Genomic DNA, 16,533 nt, shown 5'->3' with positions numbered 1-16,533 from the left:
GCCTAAAGGCATCTGTTCATTATAGATTTTCACTTTCTTAAGTATGTGTCCAATATCCCCAACATTTGACAATGGTTTTCCAGTTCAAAATAAAGTCAGTTTTTCAAATTCCTATCAGCAACTAACATTCATAAAATTACTTTATGGTATTGCAACAGTCCACTTCTTAGAGTCTAAGAAAGTCTGTTTTCTGTTAGAAGAGCTACCAATTGCATCTTAGTTACATTTAATGGCTAGTTTGCGACAAAATTTACGTAACCCGCACGTGGTTCCATTATGTTACCCAAGGACACTCATACAAAGATATTCTCTCTCATACTAATTTAGGATTTAAGAAGATATCTAAAATACGCGTATTCATGATTTAAGAGCTACCAACCAAGTTTTAACCAATTTTTTTTCTACAATTTTGTTTAACTTCAGATATTAGCTTCTGATAGTTCTCTGGGTTCATCAAAAAGGATTTTCCAAGAATTCTAGTACTGCATTGAACATCGACAAAATATATAAAAGATTCTTATATCTATCTTTCTAAACATTATTTTACTTATTTTCCATTTAAACTAACGATTTTAATTAATAAGCTGAATTAAAGGATATGAGGTGAAGATATAAAATTATAAACATGTTCATGAAATTCCGTCAAAGTATAGTATACGCTCTAGATAGTAATCGCAAAAGATTTGTATGGATGTAATCTCAGTAAAAACATCGTTTAAATATGCTCAGTATTTTATAATTTTACAAAAGGTTTTTTTTCAACAACAACTAGTCATATTGACTAACAAGAGGTTTTTTAATTTAATATTACAAGTATCCAAATTGAGCATATAGATCTGAGGAAGTCATCTCTTTGCTGGACAAAAGCTTCAAATGGTCCTTTGGTATTTTACAAAAAGGACTAATTAACTTCGAACCTAATTAAATAGTTTTAAATAATCTAAGAAAAAAAGGGTAGTAGTAGTGCAAAATCAAGACAGGCGTACTAAATAGCTGACGCAATATCTTAATAACAGATACCGAAGATGTTGCTCTGACAACTGGAACTTCAAGCCACTCCAGAGCCATCTGGAGCATGAAACGACAACCAACAAAAATATTTTACCACAAAATGGAGTTGCAAAATTGACATACAGATGAGACCATGGTACTAAGAGACCATTGTAGATTCCCAGTAATCCGTTGTTGTTTGAGGTTGTTTGTTTCGATTTTCTCGACAAATTTAGCATCGCTGAATTGTCCGCCCGATATCCACATCAATGTCCAGCTATCAGAAATGGATTCAGCATGAGATTTCTCTATACTAAACATCACGTTTTGGCTGTTAGTTCGGTGCGGTCGTAATATTATGCATAAAGCGTATAATTTTGATCAACTTTGCGAGAACATCCCTTTAACACCGAATTCAAAACATTAGAAAGGTCCGAATTTTTAATATTTTTAATGCAATTTGTTGACCACTGATTATAGCTTATAGGTTATACTGTTGAGTCAATCATATGGGTTTCTAATGGCGTCTCTGTTTTCATTAATTAGTCTACTTAACTAGTTAGTTTTGAAAAAACAGAGATAAGAAACAAGACAGTAAAAGTTGTAGTTATAATTACTTTTTAAACAAACATAATGATAAAATGATAAATTCTTTTTAAGCGTTTTGAGGACTTTTGAAGAATAAAGGTTTCTACTTATCAACTGTCATTCACTTTCATTATCTGTGTATTTCAATGCCCAATTATAATGTTTTTGCAAATTATATTGTATTGAATTAAAAATTATATATTGAACTGTTCATATATGCGTTAATCACTCAAATAATAAGTATCTCATTTAGTTAGAATGTTATTTTGAATAACATCCATTTCTAAAGAGTTTAATTTTATTATTTAATAAATTTAAACAAGGCAAACAATCATCCTTGAGCCCCTTTCTAACATATGGAATGTTACTCCTTTTTCAAATGCAGGATATTAAAGTCGGAAACGTTCTTACGCACGTTCAGTTTTCAAATCAAAACATTTTTTATGTAAGTTTTAATATTGTCTGTTCTACCAAACATTATAGGCAAACTCATATAGGCATTCGAGCTTTCCATAATTTCAATACGGTTTTACTTTACTTTTGACTTTGAACCACATCCTTTTTAATGATGTTGAAGATTAAATCCTGTTCTGCTCTTGTGTTCAACACTTTTGCGACGGTTGAAACTTTCGTGTGGGTCAGTTTCATTTTCAGAACTGAATAATGGCATTCGTTGTTGTTTTTTTTGTTTTTTTTTTGAGGTTAACAAAAGGATAATGAGTTTCTACCAATTGAAATTGTTTCGAATTTCAATAGCGTCTTAAAGGGTAATCAGGACAGTATTCAGTGCTTATTTAGTGTTCTCAGTAATAAGCATTAAAATCGTCATTTGATACTTCATCATTTGATACTTAATAAAGCACAGCACAGTAAATTTTAATATTATTTTCTTTTAAATTAATAACCTTTAACGATATTTGGCTATTGATTTGCAATGGGAAGACTATTAAATTTATGTCAGGGAATTAAGTTTATTTAACAAAAATATGCAATAATGTCTATTTAGAACTGTCTATTTAGAACTAAAGATATTAACTTTAACTTTATATATAAACTTACATATAAAAACCCTTGGCGATTTAGTGCTTTAATTTCGTTATAAGCAAATGGTTTGCAATTAAATTAATACTGCATATCGTAACACAATTTAATGCTCTTAAAAGATTTGCCAAAACATGCACACTACGTTGTGCTGGTATTTCATTTGCTTTATCAACTGATAGCTGCGTTCTCATATTTTCTAAAAAAAATTCACTTTGTTCAAATTCTTCAGTTTCAATGTGCCTTGCATGTCGCCTTCTTAAATTTTTTAAACAAATTGCACGTTGTTCTGGTATTTCATTGTTAATATATTTAGCTTGTTGGCAATGGCTAGTTTAATCCGCAATAAAAAAATTCATGATGTCACCTCTCTTTTTCTCTACCACTTCCTTTTTTTTTAAAAAAGACATGATTGAATAGCATCAAACACTCGAAACCACCAATAAGCGGATTATTGAGAAGCAAAGTATAACCACGTTGTGATCTCTAGCAATTAGTCTTAAAAGGTTTCTAAATTTTGATATTTCTTTTAAAAGCACATCATCACATAATTCATGATTAAACGATTTTTTATTAGAGATGAATGCCTAGATCTCTTCCTCACTTACCTCAAATATACTTCCTTTAACTCTTCTTGTCTCATCTGATGGTAAAAACTAAAACGAATAATACTCGAACATCTAGATTTCCTCTCCTATTATGTTCTCGCAAACAGAATCCAATATTTCTTGATTGTTTTCCTACCATTCTCTTTTTGTACTTTAATCTTTTCTCAGATCTTATTCTGGTTTATTTTTAAAAATATCAGAATATTTATTCAATTATACACTGTACTACATGGGTGCGTTTCTCAGACAGAACACATATAAGGTCTCTAACTTATTTGCCATTCCTGCTATTCATCTGCAGTAAAAGACGATCTTCCTTAAGCAAATTCATCCAACTGATATATAATAGTGAAATCTCCGACATCATACAAAAGACTTTGTGCTGTATTACTTGTGCCTAAATGTTGTCTAGAATCAGATATATACATATAAATAATAAATATAATTACATAGATGTATTTAGCATTTCCATTACAATAATAAATAAATATAATTTTGAAAATTTTCGTTTAGATTGTTTTTCTTATGAGATGGCTGATCAATGCGAAGCCAATAATGGAACTTACTATCTACGTAACTGTTATAACTCAAGCTACGCTGAGGAAAATAATATTACCGAATTGGCATTACATGCCATTAAGCGTCCTCCAGCAGAAGAGTACTTTAAGTAAGTTAGAACGCAGTGAAAAAAGTTCGATTTACCATAATTTATATGAATACATATATTTTCCGTACAGCAATTATGTACTGGGACTCTCAGCAGGTATCGAAGAAACGGGCAATATAAAAATCTCATTGGCCGCTTGTTTGTTTTGCGCTTGGGCTATAGTATTTCTCTGCCTCTGCAAAGGCGTGCAATCGTCCGGCAAAGTTGTGTACTTCACAGCTTTATTTCCTTATGTAGTGCTCGTTATATTATTTTTTAGAGGTGTTACGCTACCAGGTGCAGGTACTGGCATATTATTTTACTTGACGCCTGATTGGAAACAATTGGCAAATGCACAGGTTTGGGGAGATGCAGCTGTCCAAATTTTTTTCGCATTGAGTCCCGCCTGGGGAGGTTTAATTACTTTGTCATCCTATAATAAGTTTTCTAATAACTGCTATAAGTAAGTATCACTAAATAATCACAACAGACATATAAGCCTATGTATAAGTTTAATTTAATATATTTTTCTTTATTTCAGAGACTCACTTATTGTTGCTTTTTGCAATATAGCAACATCATTCTTTGCCGGTTTGGTCATATTTTCAATAATAGGTTTTTTAGCTCATGAATTGGAGGTAGAAGTGAAGAAGGTTGTTGATCAAGGCGCGGGTTTGGCTTTTATTGTATACCCAGAGGTAGTAACTAGACTGCCTGTGTCACCAGTATGGTCAGTGCTTTTTTTTGTGATGTTATTAACGCTTGGTTTAGATTCACAGGTAATTATAATAAAAAATTGAAATGAGGAGATAATACTATAGATGTTAAAAAAAACGTATTATAATTTTAGTTTGCATTGATGGAAACAGTAACTACTGCCATTTTGGATAAATTCCCAAACTTACGACAATATAAAACATGGGTTGTGCTTTTCGTTGGAATATTTGGTTATGTAGGTGGTTTAGGATTTACTACAAATGTGAGTGAAAATAAAATTTCCATTTTGAAACAAAACATCAAAGTAGACTAATAAATAAAGTTTTTATTGCTATCAATATTTTCAAACTGAATATATATATACCTCGACATTCCAATTAAATAACAACGTCTCTCTTGAATCAAAGAAACTGTCTCCAAGTCACTGAATACAGGAAAGACATGCCATTAGATTGGAACCTCAATTTAATAATTCTTGTCGGAACTGTGGCTCTGCGGATAAGGAGTAAACAGCACTCCACTTCATATATTAGTGTCCATCTCTAGCCAAAAGAAGAATTAAAGTATTTGGGTCCCTTTTCTTACCAACCTGACGCAGCTGTTATCCTACAATATTAGGTATTTGCAAATCGTATAGTCTTGTCTGGTTAATTTACTCTCACTTAAATGGGAAAGACAACATCAATCTTTCATAAACTCCTTACCAATTCTGAGTAGAACAAAAAAAATTTCATATCTTATTTCTGCAGAATAGAAAGTAAAATTTTCATCTAAAGCGGTATTAGTTCTTTACGAAGTTCTATTACTAATAATCCATAAATTCCAAGGAATTTATACTAGAATATATAATAGATCAGAAAATGATAGTAGATCTTTTCTGCTAACAACTGCTTCTAAACGAACTAAAAAAAATTATCAATATATCTCGTTGAGGAGTTGTTAATATAGAACTCATCTTCCTAGTCTAGTATTTTTATTCTGGCTCAAATAAAGTCGAATAGTCACAAAAAGTTATACACATTTCACCACTTCTCTGTGATTATAGAAATAACTTATTTTTAAATAGAAATGCAAGAAGTTTATACTACACGTATTAATATTAAATCCATAGTATATATTAAATGTTATTATTTAAATTATAATTTAGGAAATATGCTGAAGAGATAAAGCTTGAACTTAATTTATTATCGACTACTTAAAGAAGCAATAAATGCATGGATAATAGTTTTGAACGCTGCTAGAGTGGTCCCGATATCAACTTAAATAATTATTATTAATTATCTTTCAGAGCGGCATGTATTGGCTGCAGTTAATGGACAAATATGCTGCCAATTGGTCAGTGCTGTTGATTGCGATTTCTGAGTGCGTCCTTATAGCTTGGATTTATGGCTCGCAACGATTTTTAAATGATATACAGGGTATGATTGGTAAACGCTCAAAGTTTTGGAATTTTTTTTGGTCGACAATGTGGAGGTTTATAACTCCAGCAACATTATTGGTAAGAATATTAAATAAACATTATTTTTTAAATTGAATAACACATTTAGAAATACAGTTATTAAAAACTTTGCCGAATAACATTAAGATTTAAGATTGTTAAAAGAATTTTTTGAACATTTTTACATTACAGTTCATATTATTCTTTAACTGGGTAGAATATAAGCCCGCTTCTTATGGTCACTATGTTTATCCACTTTGGGCTGATGCGGTCGGATGGATAGTTGGCTTATTACCAGTATTTGTTATATTTCTAGTAGCATTTCAGCAGATCTATAAAGCGCCTAAACACTTAAAGTTCCGTGAGAGATTGAAGTATTTGCTTCGTCCAACTGCAGAATGGGGGCCAGCAGGCAGACCTTGCGTTAATTTACATGCTGAACGATATCAAAGTCAAAACTACGACGATGTTGCAAACACCGATATACTTATCGCTGGGCTACCCGATGTATCACCCTATGATGAAAATGGCGGCAATAGCTACCGTAATGAGGCGATGCAACTCTGAGAGCGGGTTACATCATCGTCGAAAACCGGTGGCACTATTGTACGCATAAGTGTCGGTGATACCAGCGACGATGATAATATCATTAAAGATAGTAGAACAACAGATGATAACAAAACAAGCGCAATTATATTCAAAAACGGCAATGGCCAAAATATAGTTATGACCACATCTGCTCCAGCAACAATATCGAAACCAGGTCCGAGTATATTAAAAACTTCTAAAAACAATCAAACAATTAATGGTAAACACAAAACAACCGGACCTGATAAAAGTCCAAGCAAGCAGCCACTAATACAAGCTGAATTAAGAGCAAATGATAGTATTGGATCCTTCCTAAATGAGACATCAAATCTGTTAAGAAAATCAGAGGGTGAGGTAAAAATTACAAAAGTTACTGCCACAATAATGTTGCCTACCCCAGCTGTGGAACCAACAGCAATAGCGTCGAAAGCAACAACTTTTGCAACAACAGCAGTAACTGCAATGCCTAAAGCGACGTCTACTAAAGATCAATTAACTTCGTTTATGCCAAGTACACCAGCGACAACAAAAATACTCGCAACAGGTACATCGAGTAGTGGCAGAGAGCGCATTTTAACAACATTTGGGGACCGCAGCCAAACGACAATTTCTTTAGCAACGACTATAGCAACAAGTAGAACAGCCCCCACAATTGCAGCAGAAAACGCAACGAAAACTATAAATACTTCCGGCGGAATGTTGCCACCATCAAAACCAATTCCAATAAATACCAATTTTACAACAATAACAACATCCACGAAATCCTCAGCTTACACAACATTTGGCCCGGCTGCACCAACTGCGACCACTATAACGCAACCAACTAAAATAGCACCAACAAAAGTGGTCGAAATGAATGTGAAGCCAATCACAGCTACAATACAAAAACCAACAACATTCTCTACCACATACACAAGCACATCTACCACAGTTGGAAATACAATAACCGGGTCAACGGCGACATCGACGACAACTGCAACAGCAACAACAATAGGTCCAAAATTAAATGGCAATATTAGTGCATTCACGACTACACAACTAACGGCAATCGTATCCACTACAACAGTCTCTAGACCGATAGCAACTTCTGATCCGAAAACTGTTGCATCCACAACAGTTCAAGAAGCAACAGCAATGAGAACTAGCGCAGCATCAACACCCGTTAATAAAGCAGTAAAATATAATGCAGCCTCTAAAATAGATACCAAAGTAGCAACAACAGCAGTCACTAAACCAACTATGGTCTCTTCGTCTGATATCACTTCAAATACAATTGCTACTACATCAAACACTACAACAGCACATAAAACTATAACAACTACAACAATTGTACCAACAAAACATAGCAAACCTACAACTGCAGCGACTACAACAGCTTCAAACACAATTGCCACCACAAGTATCGCTACGACTGCAAAAGTAGCAAATCAGAGCAACATAGCTACTTCAACACAAGCCACAAAAACGCTTACTACAACAGCAGCAACAGTGAAGCAAGACCTGACCAGCAAGCCAGTCTCAGTAACTTCTTCCACAACCATCCCAACGAAATCAGATAAAAGTACAGTCATGCCTTCAACGTCAAGCTCAGATACGAAGCCAACAACAAAAGAAGTCCACACAGCAGTCCAACCAGCAGCAACACATACTACATTGCCTAAGACAACGTCCACATCCACCACAGCACCCATTGCAAAAGCAACAACAGTTTTAAAACCCACACCAGCAACAGTACCATCTGCTATTGGAGCGAAACCAATCGCCAGTTCCACAGCAAAATCCACAGTCACAACTACAACTACTGCAACAAAGGCAACCTCTATTGCTTCCACATCAAAGAGTGGAACTACAGCACCAGCAGTTCATTTAACTGGAAGTACACCAAATACCACAACCATAACTGCAAACACAGCAACAGCGACAGCGACAGCAACAGTGAAAGCAACAACTACTACAAGACCCACTGACACAAGTACCACAAAAAAAACAACAAATATCGGTAAGAAGTAAACTAAACTATTTTGTTAAATTTTATTTATACAAGGAACGGTTGGGAAGAAACATGAAAAATATAACGCAAAAAAACCGATCATTGTGTTATAAGAAATAAACTGCATTAAGAGAAAATTTTTAAATACATTTATCTAGTCTCAAGTTAAAATAATAATACAATATTATTATAATAATTTAATTTTTATTTACGCCGCTTCATCAACGCAAAACCATTGTCAAGAACGTATTCCTAGAAGTATCAATTGTTAATCGATTGTTCCATTAATATGTAATTAAAGTACCTAACAAGAAAGAGAGAAAGAAGAGAAAGAAAATGAATATATACTAAACTAAATATATTTTGAAATAAATATATATATATAGACAAAATATTTTCATTTTTAAAGTTATGAATCAAAAACTATGTGTTGAACACATATAATATACACACATGAAATAGTTAGATATATGTACAATTGTTGAAATTAATTGTTATTTTCAAACAGTTTTTAGGAAAATATTTATACATTAAGCTTTATTTAAATATTTTTTATTTTAAAGTATCTTACAAGTTATTTATATACGGAATATACACCCTTAAGTTTGTAAACAGTAGTAAAAAGATAGTCAGTTATAATAAAGTATAGAGATAAGTCACTACAAATTAAATCGTAAAGAAAAATTTAAATGTTTTTTATATGAAACAAAATTGAAATGAATTTTAAGTAATTTGGTAATGAATTTGGGGTATCAGGTTTGAAACATAAAAATATAGGCATTAAATAATTTTAAGACTTCATAAATAATGTTACTATGCAATCATTGAGTCTTTAAGACTATTCATGATGATATTCATGATGCGTTGGAAGGACTGTACTATAATAGGTCTGTAGGTAATTTTCTGGAAAATTTGCGTAGTGTTACTCAAAGCTACTACGAGTAGCTTGTGAAACAGACCTAATATATGTAATGAAAAAGCGCTTCTAGAGTTAAGTTAGGAAGTGTAATATTCCATATATTGTATTTGTAAGAAATTCTGGTGACCAATTTTTAAACTTTTAACAGAAATAAAAAATTTTAGATTTATTTCAAACGTCCTTAGTAATCTTATATATATAATTCTTCTGTACGTGTGTTGACAGTGAACTCCTCCTAAACGGCTGAACCGATTTTGATGAAATTTTTTGTGTGTGTTCAAGTGGATTCAAGGAAGGTTTAGATTCACAATTTGGCCCACTGGATAATGTCTTTTCAATCAATTTTTTATTTTTTGCTATCCATATACATTTATATTAAAAATTTAAAATTTATTCATGCTTACTTTGATTTGTTTAAAAACTTTAAAATCTCTAAAATGAATTGTAAAACTGCCCTTGCATAGCTTAAGTGCATTTAAATTCCGCAGCATAATTATAGGTGAGCCAATTTTTAATCTTAAGTTATGTGGTGGTATTCCTGGTAAATCCAGCGAAATTCAAAAATTCAACACACAAAAAAGAAGAATTATATATATAAAGATATAAATATCGTACAAAAAACAATGCCACGTCTTCGTGGACGAGGAGGAAATATTGGTCGACGGACTCGGAATTCACAATTACTCCAGAACCGTCGGTTAAATAGATCGGCAGAAAACAATGAAGATGTAAGAAACCAGGATACAATTACACGTGCTAATGAAAGTCAAGAGCAACGCAACGAACGCCAGGAAAATTAATTGCAAGGGGAAACAACGTTCGCCGGGTCAGCTAGTATTTTATTAAATTTTTGTTTCATTGTTTAAAGATCAGCAATAAACAGAATAATAATAGCAACAGAAGTTGTTGTTTGAAGTTGTTTGTACCAAATAAACGATCATGTCAAAAGCCCGCACAACGGTAGCTAATATCTCTCCCTTTAGTACAATTATATTTAAAAAAAAAACCAGCGACTGCTATGACTTAATGGTATAGCATAATCTGTATCTCATTAACAAGACATAAGTTTACCAGTAGGTAAACTTAAGCCTAGTACTAACTTCCACTTCACATAAATTTTTAAAGAGGTTTTTCGAACAGTAGTGAACTACAACAACAAAAATAATTCATTTCATATTATTTTAATTAATTGAATTTTTATCTGACTATATAAACCAATCTTTTTAATATCTAAAATTATATATATAAATAAATGAACACATACTATATAAAATAATGAAAAAACTAAGGCTCTGTTTATTACGCGTATATCGAGACAGAACGGGTCGAGAGTGAGAGTAAGAGTGCGAGATATGGTTATAAACTGGGAGGATAACATTAAAAATCTAGGCATCACGATGGACAAACGATTCACATGGCTTAAACATGTTCAATTAAAAAAAATTAGCTGTGCCAAAAATCTTCATCACCTCCAACCACTATTCAAAAATGAAAATCTCAATATTAAGAACAGGAAACTGTTATATAACCAAATAATTCGACGCTCACTTCTATATAAATGTGTAGCGTTCAGCTAGGCCTCAAACACTACTATTCACTAGCTAGAAACTGCACAAAGCCAGGTTATAAGAAGACTTTTCAAGGTACCGAGGTACATTAGGACAAATGACATCCTCAGGGACCACAAGATAGATACGATCAAAAAATACATAAAGGTTAGAAACCTGAAATTATGTACGAAAACTGACAGCCTTACCAACATCGCGTTATCGAATCTCAAAACGATTAGAAGCTTCTCGGGGTGGTATGTAGATTTGAGGTCAATTATTGCTTAGTCTGATAAAGTGATAAACAGTAATCCAGTCAAGGGGTAGAGAGGGGTTATGAAGAAACCTCGCAGTTAATAGAGAGCAAAAGTGCACAAGTGCACTGACTCAACTAGCCTCAACATAATAAACATTAAAAATAATACATTTATGGAATAATCATTTCCTAATATTTAAGTCATATTGATTTATTATTAAGCAACAATAATATATACTTGAATACTTTATTTATGAAGTCTTATTTATTGAAATCTACATTTTCTAAAAACTATTTAAATGCCAAATTAAAAGTAATTTTTATCATGTTTATAGCTCAATATTTAACAAATTAAAAAAAATTTTCAATTCTTTCTGAAGACATTTGAAATGTTTGATTTAATTATTTAATATTATATATTATTCATATATATTTCACAATTTATGAAGAGGTTCAAGAATTTTTAAAAAAGATAAATTTTTTAATAATAGAGGCTGATATTTGAATATAAGACACATATGTATATGAATATATGAACTATTTGATATAAATTTATATGCCTATCGATTTTCTTGCCCTAGAGACCTGATGCCCTCTACTCATTCCATTAGGCTTTATTTCTAAATCAGGCGGTGACTCATGCACGGTGACTCATGTAATTGAGAAAGTTAACTTAGAATGTAGATTTGTACTAGTGATTTTGTTACAATTTATTTACAATATATATATATGTATATTTTGATAGAACATATTTGTATGGGGCATTATGAAAGTAAGGTTATGTGTTGTATTTTAAAAACAATGTAGTGTGTTAAACAAATTGAATATATATATTCATACTCATACAAAGTATTATGATGAAACTACAGTATTATAAGGTAAGAAATGAAAAATATTACATAAAATATTTACATAGGTATATAAAATGTAAGCTGAAAATACCGGTTGGCAAAGGACCAACCCAAAAAAATTCTGAAGCAATGAAACAGTTTGTTGAAACTATATTGAACGAATAGTTGTGTTAAAAGTATTAAATTTTTTATTATTTAAAATATATTCATGTATATATAGAAAACAATTTAAAAAATGTTATTTCTTTGAGTTCTTAATATATATGTATATAAAAAACATACATTACAGAATAGCATACCAAAATACAAACTCAAGGTACTGGCTACCTAGCCTTACAACTCAACTTTCTAGTAAATAATTGTTTATTTTTTTTAATATATAATACAATATATTATTTCAAAATTAATTAAAATAATATTAATATAAACTTTAAGATGTCCGAAATTTTTATTTTTACAAAACAGACTTACATTAACGTCCTGAATGAATTGTATACATATATGGTAATATTATTGAACCTTAATTTTATTATCATTTTAATATTAAAACAAAGAATTTCGATTTATATATAAAAGACGTAATATTAATATTATCCTGATTTTACATTATAGAATCTAAACCCTAAGTATTTTAAAGGAGAGACTCGTGTACCTTTAAACAAAATACCTAAAATTCAATGCAATGTTTAAAAATACATATTTTTAATTACTAAAATTTATCTATATGTATAAACATATATGTATAATTAGAGCAAAAAGAATATTTTAAATATGAAGTAAAAACAAAAACATTATTATATGTGTTTATATCTAAGAAACACAAAGGGAAGATAAGTAAAATATATAAAACTATATAAACAATTTATATAAGGAAATGATGTTATTAGTGTTATAGAAAGTTATTGTATGTGTGTTGCCTCAAAACACTTAGTAATATAACGAAATTACCTATGTACTTAGTTATATATATAAAATACATTAAAAATATTTATATACGTTTATATGCTATAGAGTTTATATATGTTTGTATGTTGTATTTGTAGTTAGTGTGTATATGAGTATATACACGTATATATTACATTTAATGTTTTTAAGCCAAATATATGAATAAAATGAAAAATATTGTGATATTTCATTTAAATTAATAATAATTTGAATAAATTTAATTAAAAAATTTTAGACAGAAATTAAGTTAAATAAAAGAATGAATTTCTGTTGTGTGTACTTATTATAACAAAATTAATTAATGTTATTAAACTTTTCAAAATGTGTAGTTTTGTTTATAATATTATACGTTTATTAGTATATAGTCTCACCTAGTAGATTTTAAATTTGTGTGAACACTATTAAATATTGTACCTAAATGTTGTGCTACAAAAACAAAATTAAAATAATATCAAATGTTATTTTTTATTAATCCAATTTATAATTTTATATAATATAATTATTATTGCAAACAGTTTTCTATATATATAAAATATAGAAAATATTTGTTTTACAATTAACCCTTCCGATATACGTAAACCTAACCCAACTTACTTATATACTTTTTAATATTAGTTTAGTTTTACCTTATATTGTTTAGGAGATCCTCTACACCACAGCTGTCCAAAGCACGGCCAGCAGGCGTCATGTGGCCCGTGGCTAATATATGTGCGGCCTGCGACATGTTTCTAATCTACCACAATTGGGAAAATTTTTCTTTGTTATATTTTAGTAACATCATATTATTTTATTTTCATTATATCCCAAATATATTAAAAATAAAATATGTTTACTATGGCATGTATTTACGTATGTATTTATTTCTGCGGCTCTCCAACCTATTCAATGATTTACATTGGCCCGCGCACTTGTCTAGTCAGGACAGCCCTGCTCTACACCAAGCTTTTTCAATTGATAGTGTCCGAACTATTAGCACCATCGATCTAATACATAATACATCGGTCTATACATTTTTTGAGAACATATAAATAAATATTTTTTAAAATAATATAATAAAAGACAAAATAAATTTATTAATAAGTATAATAATTACTTAAAATTTAATAAGTTTATAAACTATTTAAAAAATAATCAAGTATATAATATAATATAAAAATAACAAAAAATAAAATTTTATTGTATAATAGAAATGATTAAAAAACAATAACTTAATAAGTTTATAATCTGTTTAAAAAATAAATAAATATCAAATATAATAAAAATATAACAAAAAAAAAATAATTTTATTGTATAATAAAAATTGATTAAAAAATAATATCGTTAAACATGAAAATATAAGGTTGATATATTTTGTATAATTTTATTTAAAATAGTTAATACTAAAACACATATTAATATGATGAATTTAATATAATTAAAAATATTATAATTTTTAATTTTTATTTTTAATTATATGAAAATACTCTAAGAAAAATATATAATATTTATAGACCGGTGGAACTCATGAAACGTTCCATATGCATATCTAAATATTTTTCATTTGTCTGAAAACTTCATTAGGATCATTTAATATATTTTTGTATTAGTTTATTTAAAAATTAAATAAAAAATTTTCATTAATATATTAATTTAATTAAATTTTTTATCCTCTACATATTATTTAATTAATCTTTAATTCATATAATATTTTTTTATATAACATTTGAGCTTTACCTGAAGTATTAGCCTGTACCTGTTAATAATTAAGTAACAATAAAATATGTGTGTTATATTATAAAATGGCTGTTAAAAAATATATTAGCATAAGTAAATATATAAAAAAAGACAAAAAATTTATCAATAAAAAAGAAACATAAAATGTTGTATATTATGTGTTATGTGAAAAAAAAAACAAATAAAGAATTAATCAAACCAAATATTAGAAACCGTAAAGAATTATTTTAATTTAAAGTATAAAATGTTGTTGATTTTATTATTAAATGTTATTAATATAAAATCTTAGACTTGATGTTAGATAATAAGTATATAAAATATAACTAAGTACTGAAAATTATATAAAACCACTATAAGAAATGACATATTAGTAATTTGTACAGCATAGAATAAAATAAAATATACGTACATGTATATATGTATGTATTAAGTCAATTCAGTGCATTATAAACTGAAACTCTAGGAATAGAAAAATATAATATTAATAGTAATAATAATAATAATAACAGTAATAAAATTAATATTATAAAAATTTTTTATTTTAATATTTATAATCTCAACAAAATTTATTTTGTAACTTTTTATCTGTTTATGTTCAGGAAATTCTTTAATATGTATAGAATATATTAATTTGAATTTTTAAAATTTTAAAAATAAAATTCATATTTGTAAGTATTTATATTGTAAGCAGTTTTAGTTTTAAATTTATTTTTTAATGAGGAAAGTCAAAAAATCAATTTAAATAAAAATATCTTACTGAAAAATTTTTTTTCATCTTTTTATTTATTAGTTTTTAATTTTTAATTTATTTCATATATGTATTTATTTTATATACAAACATTTTTTCAACTTTTTATTTATAAATTTTTAATTTTTAATTTATTTTATATATGTATTTATTTTATATACAAACATTTTTTCAACTTTTTATTTATAAATTTTTAATTTTTAATTTATTTTATATATGTATTTATTTTATATACAAACATTGCTAGCGTTTCAAAAATTATTTGACTACGTTATCAGGGCAAAGTATTATACCACTTCTGATAGAGAAATAATAATATACTATTAACCCCTTTTTATTAATAGATATTAAGTTTGTTGAGTTTAATTAAAATTAACATTAAATTAATTTTTTTTTTTTGGTTTTATACAACCTTGATTGTACAATCATTGTTGTATATTGTTTATATATTGAATAGTAGTTAATTTATTGTTTATTTAAAACTAAGTTTGTGAACAGATTTCAGTATAAATAATAATACTCCGCCCTGACGAAAAAGTCAAATAAATTTCGAAACGTAGGATATATTTATATGGAGAACTATATAAATGAAAATATAAAAATAAAAACATATTTGTAAGCTTTTATTTTATTCACAAAATTTATTCATTTCAACTAATGTTATACCTAATATATAAAATTATTTACTATTAAAAAAATAATAATTTAAACAATAAAATTTAAAAACTAAATCGATATAGTTACAAATTTAAAAGGTAATATTATTATACATTTTTAAAAACATTTCATATCCTAAAAATATGTATGTAAAATGCATAACAAACTACACCCACCTTCAACAAATAATAGATGTTAAAAAAATTCTCAATTGATAATTTGAAATAAAGTATAGATATATAATGCATTTAAAAATTATTCAAACACAAATATAGAGAGAAATAATATTTT

At 28.6% G+C, this 16,533-nt stretch overlaps 2 protein-coding genes across 2 annotated transcripts in view; both read left to right on the top strand.

Moving 5' to 3' along the window:
• The first annotated feature begins 3,456 nt into the window (after window positions 1-3,456).
• LOC119685383 (sodium- and chloride-dependent glycine transporter 2-like) lies at window positions 3,457-6,599 on the top strand. The gene is made up of 7 exons (XM_038099646.1): window positions 3,457-3,460; window positions 3,741-3,894; window positions 3,965-4,336; window positions 4,415-4,652; window positions 4,724-4,852; window positions 5,879-6,088; window positions 6,221-6,599. The coding sequence occupies exons 1-7, from the start codon at window positions 3,457-3,459 to the stop codon at window positions 6,593-6,595; spliced, it is 1,482 nt and encodes a 493-aa protein (XP_037955574.1). The 3' UTR covers window positions 6,596-6,599.
• Window positions 6,600-6,754: 155 nt separating this feature from the next.
• The window catches only part of LOC119685353 (mucin-5AC-like), a 10,243-nt gene continuing 464 nt past the window's right edge, over window positions 6,755-16,533 (top strand). Inside the window, exon 1 of the mRNA XM_038099609.1 lies at window positions 6,755-8,622. Within this exon, the coding sequence (XP_037955537.1) occupies window positions 6,755-8,622 (1,868 nt within the window). The remainder of the gene's footprint in view (window positions 8,623-16,533) is intronic.

This window comes from Teleopsis dalmanni, chromosome 2 (genome assembly GCF_002237135.1).
Source record: "Teleopsis dalmanni isolate 2A chromosome 2, ASM223713v2, whole genome shotgun sequence".
NCBI classification, from domain to species: Eukaryota; Metazoa; Arthropoda; class Insecta; order Diptera; family Diopsidae; genus Teleopsis; species Teleopsis dalmanni.
This window is presented reverse-complemented; position numbering and strand designations above follow the sequence as displayed.

Excerpts from the sequence above, each read along its gene's own strand:
- LOC119685383 (XM_038099646.1), top strand. Across the intron at positions 3,895-3,964 it reads CCAGCAGAAGAGTACTTTAA|CAATTATGTACTGGGACTCT; the intron begins GTAAGTTAGAAC and ends TTTTCCGTACAG. Across the intron at positions 4,337-4,414 it reads TTTTCTAATAACTGCTATAA|AGACTCACTTATTGTTGCTT; the intron begins GTAAGTATCACT and ends TCTTTATTTCAG.